The sequence below is a fragment of the Chelonia mydas genome, chromosome 2, assembly GCF_015237465.2.
Source record: "Chelonia mydas isolate rCheMyd1 chromosome 2, rCheMyd1.pri.v2, whole genome shotgun sequence".
NCBI classification, from domain to species: Eukaryota; Metazoa; Chordata; order Testudines; family Cheloniidae; genus Chelonia; species Chelonia mydas.
In genome coordinates this window covers 152256742-152273866 of record NC_057850.1, presented here as the reverse complement: position 1 = coordinate 152273866, position 17125 = coordinate 152256742, and the positions used below count along the sequence as shown (strand labels likewise).

Below are 17125 nucleotides of genomic sequence, written 5' to 3'. Positions count from 1 at the left end.
GTGAGCTACCAAACTTTTTCAAATGACAGTGATTCAAAAATGTTGGAAGCAAAGTATTTTTTCTGAATTTCACTTAGGCACCAAACCATCCAGAGCACTAGCTGAAAGCAAAGCCCCAAGGTGCTGGGGAAGGGAATGTGGTGGTGAGTTTTCTCCCGCTCTGCTCCTGTTGCCAGTGTGCGAGACTGAGGTCAGCTCTACACTAGAAAATTTTTGCTGGTATAGAAATGTCTGTTAGGGATATGATTTTTGGGCAACATTTCTATACCAGCAAAAGCCTTAGTGTAGACGTGGTTACATTGGCATAAGAATGCTGTCACTGGTCGGTAGCTTATTTTGCTCAGGGAACCAGTATAAGTATACCAGCAAAAGCACTTTTTTGCTGGTATAAGATGCATTGATGCTGGGGGGGTTTGCCGATATAGCAATAGTGGCAAACCTTTTCTCGTGTAGACCTGGCCTGAGAAGGCCTGCAAATTGCAACATCAATGTGCAAGATTGCAGAGGTGAAAGTGGTAACTTGTCTTGTTTGTGGTTAAGGTAAACCATGCAATCAACTGCATTGTCATTGTCTATGTCTTCATCGCAAAAAAGGTAAGGGGATTTTTACTATGGGATTTTTACTGCAGGATAACTAAAGTACATTAGCTATCCCACTGTCAAATTCTAGTGAAGATGAGGCATTGTAGTTTTTACCTTGAAGTAAACCATGGGCGGGAGAATAGTATTGACGTCATCTAGCATGGTAAAAACTACCGAACCTTGTCTCCACTAGGATTTTACTGCAAGATCGCTAATGCACGTTAGTTATCCTGCAGCAAAAACATACCTTTCTTTGGTGGTGATGACATAACAGTCACTGTTAGAGTGGCAGCAGAAAAGAAATTGGCAATACAATCTCTGCATTGAAACAAAGAAATTTGCTTCCATTTTTCTCCGGAACTTATTGTCTCTTCCCTGTACTCACTCCCTTGGATGAGTTGTTGGTCTCTTTCCTACTTCTGGCTTTTTTGTAATATTCTTCTTTCCCATTGTATGTCTTCTGTTCTCATTCCCTGCCTTTTAAAGGGGTGGAGAAGATTGTGTGCTTATTTTGTTTCTTTATGATATCAAAGAGGTGTGTTTAAAAAAAAAACCCATAGTGAGTGTCCATTCTTGTCTTTCACTTTAAGCCTGGCCTACACTTAAACATTTTTCAGACAAAACTATGTCAATTAAGGGTATGAAAAAAATCACACACCTACTCAGCATAACTCAGGAATCCTAACGTAGAAGCTGTTATGCAGGAAAGAAGTCCTTTTGCTGAGATAAGCTGCATCACCATTAGGAGGGTTTGCCAGCATAGCTATAACAGCAAACCCTTTCTAGTCTAGTATATAAAATCTCCCCACTATATTTCCCACTGAATGCATCCGATGAAGTGAGCTGTAGCGCACGAAAGCTTATGCTCTAATAAATTTGTTAGTCTCTAAGGTGCCACAAGTCCTCCTGTTCTTTTTGCGGATACAGACTAACACGGCTGCTACTCTGAAACCTTTCTAGTCTAGACATGGTCTTACTCATGTGTTTCACTTTTCACATATAAAGAGTTTATTGGCCTCCCTGCCGAAGGATATTGATAAGGGAGCCTTTCATGAGAAGAAATAAATCCCATAGGCAAAGGATAACACTGTGTATCCTAGAACAGGTAACAGGAACCTTTTAAAGGAATAGAACCCAATCTCATTAAGTTTGATATATGAGATAGCACACTCAGCTGCGTCACATCGTTCCCACCTGACTGTCCCCAGCCACTACCAGTCCAAGGAAAAATGTGTGCAGCGTGGGAAACAGTGAAGGAGGCCAGACAAGTGCTGACACTGTCCCCATACCTGCAATCGTACCAACTTGGGCAGGAGGGAGAAGTATCCTTGATGCAGAAAAAAAGAAAAGAAAAGAAAATGGGAAAGTGGATCCTTCCCAGAAAACTGAAATACCACATGCAATTTTCTGCATTTTTGAAGAGTACCCCATTTCAGATAGAAAAACTGTAATCAATTATATATGTAAGCTTACTTGGTAATACTCTGAAAGTTCTTCACTAGAGTAACGTGTCAGTGGCACATTATGTTCTGCAAACAAATATGAATCACAATGGCCAGGTCCTAAATGCACTCACACACTTGCCCATTAGATGCACAAAATACATGTAAAGCCAGTGTCACTACTGGTGGGGAAAATAAAACGGATGGTTACTTCCACATGCGAAGGGAGACTTAGCTTACTTGCCCACCTTCCATTCATTAACTTCCAATAATCCTCATCCTACAAAATCATGTCATTTGATTATACTTATATTAGATACAAAAGGATTTAATCCTCACCATACCTGCAGATCTCATCAGAAGAGTAACTATGGAGTCACTAGACCACCTTAATAAAATCAAATGTATTGGTGCATATTTTAGAGCAATATTTTGGCATCAGATAGTTGATCAAGCAATTTAAAAAATATTTTATGGGACAGATTCTCTGCTGTGCTTTCTACTGGGTACAGCAGATGGGACTGTTAAGGATCCCCCTTGCTCTGCCCAGCCCCAGCCCCAGCCCCAAACTGGTTAGATTTCAGAGTAGCAGCCGTGTTAGTCTGTATTCACAAAAAGAAAAGGAGTACTTGTGGCACCTTAGAGACTAACAAGTTTATTTGACCATAAGCTTTCGTGAGCTACAGCTCACTTCATTGGATGCATTCAGTGGAAAATACAGTGGGGAGATTTATATACATAGAGAACATGAAACAATGGGTGTTACCATACACACTGTAACAAGAGTGATCACTTAAGGTGAGCTATTACCAGCAGGAGAGCGGGGTGTGGGGAGGGGGGGAACCTTTTGTAGTGATAATCAAGGTGGGCCATTTCCAGCAGTTGACAAGAATGTCTGAGGAACAGTGGGGGTGGAGCAGGGGAATAAACATGGGGAAATAGTTTTACTTTGTGTAATGACCCATCCACTCCCAGTCTCTATTCAAGCCTAAGTTAATTGTATCCAGTTTGCAAATTAATTCCAATGCAGCAGTCTCTCGTTGGAGTCTGTTTTTGAAGTTTTTTTGTTGAAGAACTGCAACTTTTAGGTCTGTAATCGAGTGACCAAAGAGATTGAAGTGTTCTCCAACTGGTTTTTGAATGTTATAATTCTTGATGTCTGATTTGTGTCCATTTATTCTTTTATGTAGAGACTGTCCAGTTTGACCAATGTACATGGCAGAGGGGCATTGCTGGCACATGATGGCATATATCACATTGGTAGATGTGCAGGTGAACAAGCCTCTGAAGTGTGGCTGATGTGATTAGGCCCTATAATGGTGTCCCCTGAATAGATATGTGGACACAGTTGGCAACGGGCTTTGTTGCAAGGATAGGTTCCTGGGTTAGTGGTTCTGTTGTGTGGTGTGTGGTTAGAGCAGCTCCTAGGGACCATCCGCCATCTAGGGATTGCTGGAGCACATTTTACTCCAGCCACTTCTACTCACCCCCAAAATGCCTCTCCCATCTTCTGCCATGGGCACTGCACAAGGGGCCACAGGGAGGGAGGTATAAGAGCCAGCTCCATGTCTGCTCAAGAATCCACCATTCGGCGGTATCCTTAGCCAGGATGCTGAGGTTAATCGCTGCTACCTTGGCACTACAAAAGAAGCAAAGCAAGACAGAAAGTCTGCCGCTTGCATTTCGTCTTCTTCCTCTTTCTTTCTATGGCCTACCTACGGGAGTTCCCCCTTAGTCTTTTTCTTCTGCTCCCCTCCTTAAATCCTGCTCAACAACATTCATTTCCTTTTTACCTCCCTTTTTCCAGCATCCCGTTTAGTCAGCGCTGCAGCTGATCTGACTGAAACAAACTTCACCTTGAATGGTCCGTTAGAATATGGCTAACTGCTTATGCTAAACAATCTGTTCCACCCTGCGTTTAGATATTACCTCACCCACCTTGTCTCTCTGAAAAAAAAACTTACTCCTGTCTGCAGATCAGACACCCTGGCTCTGTCTGCACCAGTCAGCAGTGGTCATCTGCATTTCACTCATCTGATTGGTGGCTGGTGGGAGCAGCTAAGCCAGCTCAAGACGTGCTACTTGTGCTTTACAGTATGCAGTTATTGCTCAGTGCCCCTCCAGAGACCACCTCAAGTGAAACACAGTTACAAAAACGGGCAGAGAGGAGAAGGGAAGTATCTGGGGTCACTGTCCGCCACCAATGGTCACTGAATCTGTGTAGCAATGAAGAGAGCTCCAATCATTTAAAAACTGAGCCAGATGCAGTTCCTGAATTATTTGCCTCTGCCTTAAAATGATACTGGAACAAATCCACGGACACCAAAGACGTAGTGGACACCATTATGCAGCACAACACCGTCTACTCAGGACTTCAGGGTGAAGGCTGAAATAGAACTCATCATGCTTCAAAAGTAAAGGAGAATCCCCACTAGCTGTTAGCTGTATAGTGCTTATGACATAGAGCTGTACAGCACTGATTCCATTCAGTAGAGAGCAGTGATACACATACACAGAAGCCAGTTCATAACAACACAAACCACAAACCCTAAAATACTTTTCTAGGAGAGTACCCCGAAGAGGAGGCTCAAATTGGCAACAGATGTATTTTTGTAATTTCTGAATTTATCTGCTGACAGTAGTGCTACTCTTTTGCCTATACCCCTTTCTCCAATCACCGATTTTGTTTTTTCAGAGTCAAAAGTATCCAAGGCTACTGAATAACAGTCACTGTACAGTTTTTATGTCTCTTCAAATTGACATAACTTGTCAATGAAAGTCAACCAAATCAAAACTCTACATTTTATAGGTAATTTAGGTATCTTGTTCATCAAGAGATTACACTTTCAAAGTACATTTTCTTGATAGGTTTCATAACTTTATTCTCACAGGTTTCAGAGTAACAGCCATGTTAGTCTATATTCTCAAAAAGAAAAGGAGTACTTGTGGCACCTTAGAGACTAACCAATTTATTTGAGCATAAGCTTTCGTGAGCTACAGTGATGAAGTGAGCTGTAGCTCACGAAAGCTTATGCTCAAATAAATTGGTTAGTCTCTAAGGTGCCACAAGTACTCCTTTTCTTTATTCTCACAGAGATCTTACGTTTACATATATGTTTTCAGGTAGATGAAGCCCCAAACTTAAGTTTGTTTTAAAAAGTTATACTGAAACTGGCATTCATATCCTTCATTCATTTTTAAAATATTAATGGAAACAATTTTGTTTGGATTTAAATGCTGTTTACAACCCAAACATTGCTGCATTGTGAGAATGTATCCCCAACCAAAAAGTGAAAGAGACTCGTCTGTTTACAATTTCCAATCTGAGCAACCTGCAAACTACATTGAAAGTGAACAATGAATTAAATTTGTAAACATCTTTAAATTTTAATAATCTAAAGTATTATTAATTATTACTATTAACAACACAAGTAAGGAAATTCATCTGTGAAATGTGATGGCCCTTTAATCGGCCAATAGCACTTGCATTCGGTTTCTTTTTGGAGGTGAATCACCCCTGTAAGATGTTTAACATTACAGCAAAATTAGAGATCCAGTTTGTGGTACGTTTGCCTTCACAGATAATAGCATCAAACTATTAACATCAATTTCGGCTAACCAGTAAGCAAACAAAACCAAACAAAACAAACAAAAAACCACTTGAAAACAAACAAAAAAACCCACTAGCAAACAAACATAAAATTGATTAGACCTTAGTAATAATAATATGGAAAGAGAAACTCTTGCACTTTTAGAAATGTCACATGGATCAGAAAACAATAGCTCTTGGTTAGTTAAAACATACAAATTGACCCATATTCCACATAGGCTAAACGGTTACACTTTTGCATTCTCCTGCAGGTAACACCATACTGAATAACAAGAGCAGAGGATACTAATGCTCCAGATAAGTGGGTTGGCAGTATTTGTTTAAAGTTTCATTATATAACATTGCTGCCAGCTATAAGAGGTGGAAGGTAGATCATAAGCAAGTGCAGTCGTTTTATAGACAACCAAATTTGATTTCCTATTCCGCACTTGGTTTAGTTTTGTAACACTTTCCCCGGGACCCATGACAATAAGAGTGCGTTCATAAACCATCAGATACAAACGCTATGGTCCCAGCCAATGAGAATGCACTCGTGAGTTATCCACGGGTATAGCCAAAAGCCCACTGCTGAACGCTGTGGATGGCACGCTTCAGAAACGAAGCTGGCAAAGAATCCAGTAAAACAGCCCCCCTGTGTATAGAAAAGGGAACATTGCAGGCGATAACGAGCCTCTTTTACTTAAAGTGGGGGAGATCAGCCAGGGCAGATGTACACAGAGCTCTGGACTCACCGATTTTGGCCAGACTGGCCACGAGTATCCAGAGCGCAATGATGTAGGGCTCCTGCACATGCCCCCATTTGAAAGAGACGATCTGAAAGGACTGAGGTCCGCTGACAGCTGGGTGGTCCCCCGAGCTCTGCTCCTGTGCCCGGGTTGCGGGAAGAGCCAGAAGCCCCTCGGCTAAGGGCACCTGTCTCATCTCGAAGCTCATCCGCCCAGCGCCCCGAACTGCCCAGGCTGGGAGCGCCAGGCGCTCGGCAATGCCTGTGTCCCTCGGTCCCTGCCCCTGGCTCAGCGCGTGCCGGCGCCGCGATCCCCCTGCCCACGCGCGGGCAGCTGCTGCCTCCCCGCTGGGGGCCGGCAGGGGTCGGGACGGGCCAGGCGCCGCGCGCGGTGCACCCGGGCAGATGCTGCAGCTCGGGTCCCGCTGCCCGCCGGCGGCTGCCTTTATGGGGCTGTCCCCGAGCCGCCAGAGGCGGAGCTACGAGCCCGCGGAGGAGGCTGCTGCAGACGGCGGAGCCGGGCCGGAGGGAGCCGCGCTGCCGGGGATCTCTGCCGAGCCGGGACTCTGGGCAGCGCTGAGCACGTGGGGCCTGAGCCTGGGGGCTGGCGGCACCTGCACGCCAGGGATGCAGGCACTGGGTCATGGGTGGGCTGAGTGACTGGAGCTTGGAGCCGGAGCAGCGGGGGGTGGGGGTGGGGAAGAGACCAGGGAGCCCCCGCGCTCCGGGGACATAATCTTGCCCCCTGAAGAGCTTGGGGGGGATCGTTCCCCAAGGGCCAGTCACAGCCCTCAGAGACCCCCCCCCGTACCCTCCCCCCACAGACTGCCGGGGGGCGGCCCCTCTGGCTTCGCTCAGTGACACCCCGACTCCGCGGGGCTACAGCCGGGCTCATTAAAACCTGCAGCGTCCCAGAGCAGCCTTGCGCGGCTCTCCCCAGCACACACAGGCCGGACCGGGCTGTCGGCCTGGATCTGTCCAGGGCGCGGGGTTTTGTTTAACTCTCCTGGCTGCTTTGTTCCCTGTACTTTTTTTATGGTTACAAGGTGAAGCGCCCTTTGGGTCCCCCCCGATAACCTTTGCTTGAGTGCCTCCCTCGGTTGCATTGCAGGGCCCGGACTGTGCGTACTGTGTTGGGCAGCCGGAGCCAGGATAACCATCACGCTGCTGGCAAAGGGATTGCAACCAAAGCAGCGTGTGTTCCGGGCAAACGGATCTCTGTGCACCACCTCCCCACGCTCCGGCCGCGCCGCCCAGCCGCTCCTGGCTTTCAGGTGCACTGTGAAGCAATTGAAATATTTGGATGCAACATGGGCAGGGCGCTAGCTTTATGGCATGGGGTGGAAAAATACTGCAAGTTCATTTCCTTAATGGGATGCACGTGCAGCAGGTCAAAACTAGCCTGATAAACGGCAGGGAGGAAATGCCCAGGAGATAAGAAGTGAGATGATTCAAAAGGCTTAAAAAAAACCCCAAGGTTCAACTGGGGCATTGAGGAGAATAAGGAAAAACCCAGCAAGATGCTCTGTAAATCAATGCATTGAGTATTTAAAATCATAAATGTGCGAGTACAAGTTGTGATTTTTTAGTTCGCTGATAACTTAAGGGTGTCTCCTCTTTATGGTATAATAATCTCATTTTGAGCTACCGAACTTGGAGACCAAAGGCCACTAAGGTTGATTTAGCCTGTGTTTCCTCAAACAGCAGGCACACTCAGATTAGCATTATGGCAGAAGTTGCTCTTCTATCTTTTTGCTGCCCAGGGCCTCACCCCAAACGAGAAATTTCATTTTGTATTAAATGTAGTCGTACAAATTTCTCCTCACCTCTCCATTAAATAGCTGAGTGAGGTAGCTATGCGGGATTCTCCGCAGCTGGACCATTCTGAAGCTGCAAATGAGAGTAAGACCGTGTCTACACTGCGCCCCTTACAGCGTCACAGCTGTGCCGCTATAGCAGTGCTGTTGTAAGGTACAACGTAGCCACTCTTTGTCGGCAGGAGAGAGCTCTCCTGCGGATGGGTGGTAGGGCTTTGTTGGTGGGAAAGCGTCTCCCACTGACATAGCACTGTCCACACTGGCGCTTTTCTTCGGTAAAACTTTTGTTGGCCGGGGGTGTTTTTTTCACACCCCTGACCGACAAAAGTTTTACCGACGAAAGTGCAGCGTAGACATAGTCTAAGGCTGAAGCTTATATGATGTGCCTCTGCTCAAGGATGTGCTAGTGGAAGATGTAGCCAGCAGCAACTTGAAAATGTTCTCCGAGAGATGTTTTTTAGACCGAGTCCAGCAGGGGGTTGCTCTGAATGGCCCCAGCCAGTCAGAGCACAGGGATTTTTTTGTGCTATGGGATGGGATGTTTGAGAGGTAACCATACAGCTGGAAGTCAGTATCTGTACAGGATATGTGCAATCTCATTAGCAGATAGATATTTCATTTGAGTATAAGTATAATGCAGATTAGAACCTTCCATTCTGGGACATGTATTTCATAGTAAAGGGGTGTGGCACAAGTATTGTTTGCAAAAATACTTTCTGACTCTATAAAATGCACCCACACTAGGAATTTTCCTTGTCAATTAGACATTGGCCTTTGTAACAAAAGGAAAGGGCTGTTTACATACTTAGAGCAGTGGTTTTCAAATTGCGGGTCGTGACCCAGTATTGGGTTGTGGAATGTAAGGCACTGGTTCGTGGCGGCTCTGGTCAGCACTGCTGACTGAGCCATTAATAGTCCAGTCGGTGGTGCTACCCGGCTAAGACAGGCTAGTTCTGATACCGCGCTGCACCCTGGAAGTGGCTAGCAGCAGGTCCGGCTCCTGGGGGGGCGGGTGGGAGAGAGAACAGGGCTCTGCGTGCTGTCCTCGGGAACCGGCCAATTGGAGCTGGGGGCGCAGTGCCCGTGGGCGAGACTGCACACCTGTGGAGCCGATTGCACGCCTCTGCCTAGGAGCTGGACTTGCTGGCCACTTCCGGGGCGTGGCATGGTCCGCGGTGCCAGGACAGGCCGGAAGCCTGCCTTAGCACCCCTGCTGCACCCCCAGCCCAGAGCCGTGACCCCCTCCCACACCTCTGCCCCAGCCCAGAGCCCCCTCCCAGACCCTGAACCCCTCATTCCTGGCCCCACCCCGCAGCCCTCACCCCAGCCCTGAGCCCCTCTCACACCCTAAACTCCTCATTCCCAGCTCCTCTGGGTCACGGGCACCAACAATATTTTTTAAACTGGGTCACCAGAAAAAAGTTTGAAAACCACCGACTTAGAGCACTGTACTGGCATTGACTCACTGTGTGACTTTGGGAATGTCACAACATCGAAACCTTGTCTACACTCAGGCTATGTTTACATTTAAACTGCTACACTGGTACAGTTGCCCCACTGTAGCACTTCAGTGTAGCCACTCACTGCAGCAATGGGAGGGAGTCTCCCATTACTGTAATTAATCCATCTCCCCGAGAGCTTGCAGCTAAGTTGACAGAAGAATTCTTCCATCCACCTAATGTCCTCTACACCAGGGCTTAGGTCGGCTTACCTACGTTGCTCCAGGGTGTGGATTTTTCACATTCCTGAATCACCTGTCTGGGTTGACTTAACTTTTTAGTGTAGACCTGGCCTAAGCAAATTTTTTCAGAGCTTTCCCAGTTGCTAACATCAGTTCACCATTACCAGTATTAGCAACGTCTACACCTAAAAGTTAGGTTGCCCTAGCTACATTGCTCATCTCTGAGGGACATCATTAAGCCAACCTGAGTCCCAGCGTAGACAGCACAAGGTCAATAGATGAATTATTCCATCACCTGAACTCCTGCTCAGAGGGGTGGATAACTACAGTGACAGAAAAACCCCCTGCATCACTGTAGCGAGTGTCTGAGCTATGTTGGCACAGCTGCAGGGCTGTAGCTGTGCCACTGTAGCATAAACATAGACTAAAAAACCTGCCACCATTGTTTTAAGCATCCTGGCTTGCTGTGAGCAGCATTAGATAGCATGGTACTTGAAACAGTGGCAGCAGACACTGGGCAATCCACAGGAGGGGTCCCAGTGGGGTTAACACTGGTGGAGCTGAAACAGTGTTAGCAGCCAGGAAAACTATTTGAAATATTCCTGTCCTGTAGCCAGGGCCCGTGTTTATCTGTTTATAAAAGGGGTATAGTACTTAGCTATCTTAAAGGGATGTTGTGAGAATTAGAATTTGTCAGGGTCTTTGAACTCCTTGGTGTAAAGTGAAGGAGTACATAGTGTTACTGTTTTGCTTTTATTCTTTAATTGCCAGCTCATGAAAGATTCACAAAACAAGGTTTACAGCATTGTTAAAATGCTTACACAACACAATAGCTGACAACACGAAGGGCAGGGGCTAGGTGTGTTTGTGATAGAGTTGTCCCATCACTATAACTATTCTTCTAAGCTGAGGGATATTAAAATATAAAATATTTCTGCTCTCTGAAGTGAACAAAGTGCAGGATTCTTGTGCTCTTCATTACCATACTTGCCAGCCAGAATGGAGCAGGCAGGGTAGAGGAATTACCCTGATGAGCATCGGTACCTATTGCACATGTAAACCTGCTAAATCAGTGTTTCAATGTATATGTCTCATGTGCACACAAGTACACAATATACATCGATACGAAACACATAAAGAGACCATTAATGTAGCATGGTTAAACAAGTAAGTCATGAAATATCAGAGTTAACCTTGCATGTGTATCCCTGTGGGACCCTTTGGGCAAGGCTCTCTCCAGCTAGTTTCATGTAATATGCTTCGTTCTCAGTAATTAGTAACATGCATTTCAGTACCATCTTTGCCACAAAATAACTTACCACACAAGATCTGATATTTAAGGAGTCTGCAAGACTAGAAACAAGAGCTGGAAAATTGCTCAGGCCTCAGAGAGAGAAATTGCAATTAATAACATTTTATATTTATATTCCCAAATAAACTTTAAGACGAGTTAAGGTTAAAAGTGTGTTTCAGTGGAGTCCCAATCATCATAATCAAATTCTCAGTCTACTGAGGACCATTGTGCCAGCCAGAGTAACCATGGCTGATGGTGTCACACCAAGAAGAAAAGGAGGACTTGTGGCACCTTAGAGACTAACCAATTTATTTGAGCATGAGCTTTCGTGAGCTACAGCTCACTTCATCGGATGCATACTGTGGAAATTGCAGAAGACATTATATACACAGACACCATGAAACAATACCTCCTCCCACCCCACTCTCCTGCTGGTAATAGCTTATCTAAAGTGATCATCAAGTTGGGCCATTTCCAGCACAAATCCAGGTTTTCTCACCCTCCGCCCCCCCACAGACAAACTCACTCTCTTGCTGGTAATAGCCCATCCAAAGTGACCACTGTCTTCACAATGTGTATGATAATCAAGGTAGAGACTGTCCAGTTTGACCAATGTAAAAGAATAAATGGACACAAATCAGATGTCAAGAATTATAACATTCATAAACCAGTCGGAGAACACTTCAATCTCTCTGGTCACGCAATCAGAGACATGAAGGTCGCTATCTTACAACAAAAAAACTTCAAATCCAGAGTCCAGCGAGAAACTGCTGAATTGGAATTCATTTGCAAATTGGATACTATTAATTTAGGCTTAAATAGAGACTGGGAGTGGCTAAGTCATTATGCAAGGTAGCCTATTTCCCCTTGTTTTTTCCTTCCCCCCCCCCCCCCCCCAGACGTTCTGGTTAAACTTGGATTTATGCTGGAAGTGGTGCACCTTGATTGTCATGCACAGTGTGGGGAGAGTGGTCAGTTTGGATGAGCTATTGCCAGCAGGAGAGTGAGTTTGTGTGTGTGTGGTGGTGGTGGCGGGGGGTGAGAAAACCTGGATTTGTGCTGGAAATGGCCCACTTTGATTTTCATGCAGGTTGTAAGGAGAGTGGTCACTTTGGATAGGCTATTACCAGCAGGAGAGTGAGTTTGTGTGTGTGGTTTTTGGAGGGGGGTGAGGGGGTGAGAGAACCTGGATTTCTACAGGAAATGGCCCACCTTGATTATCATACACATTGTGAAGACAGTGGACACTTTGGATGGGCTATTACCAGCAAGAGAGTGAGTTTGTCTGTGGGGGGGGCGGAGGGTGAGAAAACCTGGATTTGTGCTGGAAATGGCCCAACTTGATGATCACTTTAGATAAGCTATTACCAGCAGGAGAGTGGGGTGGGAGGAGGTATTGTTTCATGGTGTCTGTGTATATAATGTCTTCTGCAATTTCCACAGTATGCATCCGATGAAGTGAGCTGTAGCTCACGAAAGCTCATGCTCAAATAAATTGGTTAGTCTCTAAGGTGCCACAAGTCCTCCTTTTCTTTTTGCGAATACAGACTAACACGGCTGTTACTCTGAAAGGTGTCACACCAGGCATTGTGTGGTGAAATTTCCACATCTGGCTCAATCCTGCGAATCCAAACATCTCTGTGGCGGTCCCGTGGGCAGTGCCCCATAAGGGTCCAGGTGTGCACCCCTTCATGCCTTGGAGTCCAGACAATGCTCCAAATTAAAAACAAAAAACAAAAGCTCCCACATTTTAAAGAGTTTAGAAATGGACTATTAAAGACTCCAGCAGCAATATAAGCCTTCATCACTCACCATTACCACCCACAACTTGCACTTTACACTCAGCCTTAAAGTTACGCTCCTATTTTGTACTGTAATGGAAATACAGAGATTTTATATAATGCTTATCAAATACACAGTAAAAAATTCAAAAGAAATATAGTTCTAGAGAACACTAAGTTATGTCAAAGTTCTTATGATATTATATGTAGTGGCTTAGAAGAATAGAATTGGAATGACTTGTTTGATGTTCTGAAACGTTAGCGTGGGATAGATATATAGAAGTGAATACAGAGCATGCAATTCAAGTTATATTGCACAATGATATAAACATGATGTGCTAAAATCTCTGCAGATGTACACTGGCACATTGGTTGCATCAATTTCCACTTGCAGAGAATTTGACACAGTTTGTTTGCAATGAGTAATGTGGCGGTATGTTAATGGTACAGTACTGAACCTTAATTATAGCAGAGCTGTTGCTCTACTGTAACATCAGAAATGACTTCCTTAAATGAAAATGGAATTTTATAATCTAGTAGTGCGTTATTTTGACCTTTGCTATATATTTCTGCAAGGTTTAGAGAGCAAAATTAAGATTGGGTGAGGGTGAGAGTCAAATGGGGAGATAGTGGGAGAAGGAGGATATAGCAGTGGGAAACTGACTGGATTCCTTACTGGTACATTTCAAGACATTGATGGTTTTTTAAAAGAAAGCTGTGGGGGAGTTTTAGCTGGACTCCACTGAAACCCACTTCTAACCTTTACCCTTTCTTAACAAATCAAAAGGTTTTGTGGTTGGTCATTTCCGTACAGTGTTTTGTTTGATTTTTTTGTAAATGAACAACAAAAATTTAAGTCAGGCTGGCATCTAAGGGGGGCGAGGGGCTGCTCTGACTTACCATATGAGCCTCCCTACTGGGGATTCCACTCCTACAGAAGGAATTATACATGTGAGGTATCCAGGGCATGTGGAAGAAGGAAGGGAGGCTGTTATTGACACCAAATTCTTTAAGTGCTTCAAGTTTTATATTTAAAAAAAAATACGGATTTACAAAGTGTTCCTGTGCATCAAGGATTCATTTTTCCCTAACCTCCCATCCCCATTATTATTACTGGTGGTGGTGGTATTGTAGAGCCCCAGTCGTGTTCCAGGACCCCATTGTGGTAGGTGCTGTACAAACACAGCACAAAAAGATGGTCTCTGCCCCAAAGAGCTTACAGTCTAAGTATCTCTCCTCTCTTCCCTGCCCTCCGGTACATGTTCTACGAAACCCTGCATCCTCCACTTTCCCTCCCCAGGTCATCTATAGCACATTTCACACTCCCCCCATTCCTGGCATCCCCTTCCATGCCACTCCTCTATCTTTGCACATTCTCTGCATCCCCTCAGTCCCTCTTTATGGCCTACAAGTCTCCTGTGATTTATATTCCTGCCCCTCTTGCCTTCCCCAGGTCCCTTCCCAATCTGAGATCACTGGGGATAGACATTTGCCACAGCCACTCTTCCATTTACCCCCCTCATTTCATCTTCATTCCAGTGCTCCACATCCTCCTATGCCTCCCTCCATACCCCGGCCAAACGCCTACCTTTCTGCCTTTCCCCACAGGCTCCTGCCCCCTCCCATGCTCCCCCGCTGTATCTGGCTCAGGTTAACAGCAGCGGCACAGCCTGGAGACAACAGCAAGTCAGTTTAGATTTATAACAGTTTAAAAATTAAATTTAAGTGTTGCTGCATATGAAAGAGCGGTGCAGGCGTGTGGCTGAACCCAAACCACAGGTTTCAGAATAAAATTGCAAACACAGGAGAAAATAAATACTTGAACTTGTCATTTAAAGGTCCCACAGTTCTGTGCAGGCATCTTGCCACACTGGCTCAATGTATAAGAAGTCAGGCCCAGTGTGTTCTTCAGCTTGGCCAGAAAAAGGAGCAAACAGCAAATGAACAATGACTTTCTTTAGCCATGGGAAAAACAAACAGCCCTTAATTTACAAAGGCAATTAATGGGTGTAGTTTCAGTGTAAGCAAGATGATCAATGCCCAACTACACCTGCTTCTAATCCTGCCCTGGATGCTTTCTGATTTTGCTTCTTGGCCGGGCAGTCAACGGGAGTTTTCTCTTCCCCTTAGGGACCCTTCCCTGACTTCCCTTATATCATTTCTCTATTAATTATTAGTTAGTCCCTTCTGTGCCAGCCTTAGCATGGAGTATGTTATACCCCACCATGAGATCTTTATATTATACATCTTTGTAATTTCCCATTACACTCCCCACAAAAAATGAAAAGGCACTTCTCAGCAAGGCCAACATAATAAGCTTGTGTTTGTAGGCCAAGATGTTTTGGAGAGACAGTGAATCCCAAAACATAAGGTATTTTTCAAAATAATCCTGCAGGGACTTTTTGAAAACACCATAACTTTAAAACCCCTCGATCCTGCAAACACTCAGGCACATGCTTAACTTTTCTACCATATTGAAATCAACAGGGCTACTCACAGTTGTAAAGCTAAGCATGTCCTTATGTGCAGGATCGGGACCTATGCTTATCAGAAGAAGTTATAGCACCTCAGCTAAGGAATGACATTGATTCGCCATAAAATAGAAATGAACTAATGTGTATGTGTACTGCTGCCCTCTACTGGACAGTAGCAGTGCAAATGTGTGATTACTTTTGTATGCTGATTCAACAGCTGACAGATTCCTCTTTAGGAGGTTGGAAGGATCTTAGTTCCATTCTGCTGGCACCATGAAGTTTCAAAGGCTATGGGCTGCAGCATAGCTATCTGGAATACATACCCACATGACATTACCTACCTACCCCATTAGCAAGCCTACCAACAATGAAGGGAAATAAACAATCTCAGGTATCCAAGAGGTTATAATAACCAAGTATGAGAAAATGGATTCTTAAAGTCAGCAAAATAGCTTGACAGTATCCTTTTTAATAATTAACTTCAACAATCTGGTTTGTCAGGACACACTTCAGTCCTAGGAAGCCAGGCCAGGTCAGAGCTACTATTAAAAATGAAAGCTACAGAACTTTTATCTTTTTTGGAACCAAAATAACAGCAAGAGAAGAAAAGCAGTGATTATATCAGAGTAATTTTACAGTGAAAACGAGGCTGAAACTGATTAGAACGTTAGTGCCCTACAGCAGTACAAATGGACTCAATGCCAATATGAGCTGAGACTATGTTTTGTTAATATCTTTCAGAGTAGTAGTCATGTTAGTCCGTATCAGCAAAAACAATGAGGAAATTTGTTAGTCTCTCAGGTGCTACAAGGACTCCTCGTTGTTTTTGTTAATATCTTGTATTCTAAGCTGCTGTCTCATATTCAGTTATGTTTTTGGGGAGGTAAAAAGATAGCCCCCACAAATTCCAGAGAACAGCTATTCATTTAATCTGGTAAATCAAACTAAGAACCCACCCACACAGTAAGTAAGCCACTTTGAAACCCTTTCCAAGCTTTAATGGCTGGAACCTGCCTTCAAGGCACAGCTCAGCAGCATGGGGAGGAAGTGAGATACACGGGCTCAGTGGGAGCTCCTGAGGTACAGTGCCTGAGGTACAGTAGAAACAATGCCTCTGGGAGGGAGTAGGGGGAGCCAGAACAGTGCTCTGCACCCTTTTAAAGTGTGTAGTTTGAGTTCCCAACCATATGGAGTCAGCTCTGTTGGCCAAGGGGCTGGGGGGCAAGGTCATGGTCAAGTGTCCTATAAGCACTAATTCTGAGCAGTCCTTGCGCGCTTGCACACTCATAAGCGGCAAGACATGATCTGTCTCTAGGATGTCATCAATAATTATATCCTGTACAAATAAATCCTGCAGGCACACAACTTTGCTTTCCCTTAAAACTGAAATAAAATACACAGAAATGCAGAGAATGTTTGAAAGAGACATAACATGGTCACTTAGCAATGGCCATGCTCATTTGCAAACTAAACACTGACAGTACAGACCATAGCGGTATCTACATGTGAGGTTGCGTTTCATATTTTTAACAGTCCTAATGTGTGGTTATCTCATGGAAATCATCTCTGTCCCTCCGGCTCTATTGCGTATGCAAGACACCGTTAATGGGTTGGTTTCCCATTGCGCACACTTTGAAGGAACATGGAATGCTCTCTCAGTAAGACATGAACTAATAAAATCAGGCAGAATTTCCTGCAGCTTAGTTATTTGTGAATAATT

At 44.8% G+C, this 17125-nt stretch overlaps 1 protein-coding gene across 2 annotated transcripts in view; it reads right to left on the bottom strand.

The window, feature by feature from the left end:
• SLC9A3 (solute carrier family 9 member A3) overlaps positions 1-6787 on the bottom strand; it is a 76213-nt gene extending 69426 nt beyond the window's left edge. For both annotated transcript variants that reach the window (XM_043540376.1, XM_027821392.3), the window contains exon 1: positions 6366-6787. In XM_043540376.1, coding sequence (XP_043396311.1) covers positions 6366-6567 — 202 coding nt within the window. In that variant the 5' untranslated portion in view covers positions 6568-6787. The remainder of the gene's footprint in view (positions 1-6365) is intronic.
• Positions 6788-17125: the final 10338 nt, after the last annotated feature.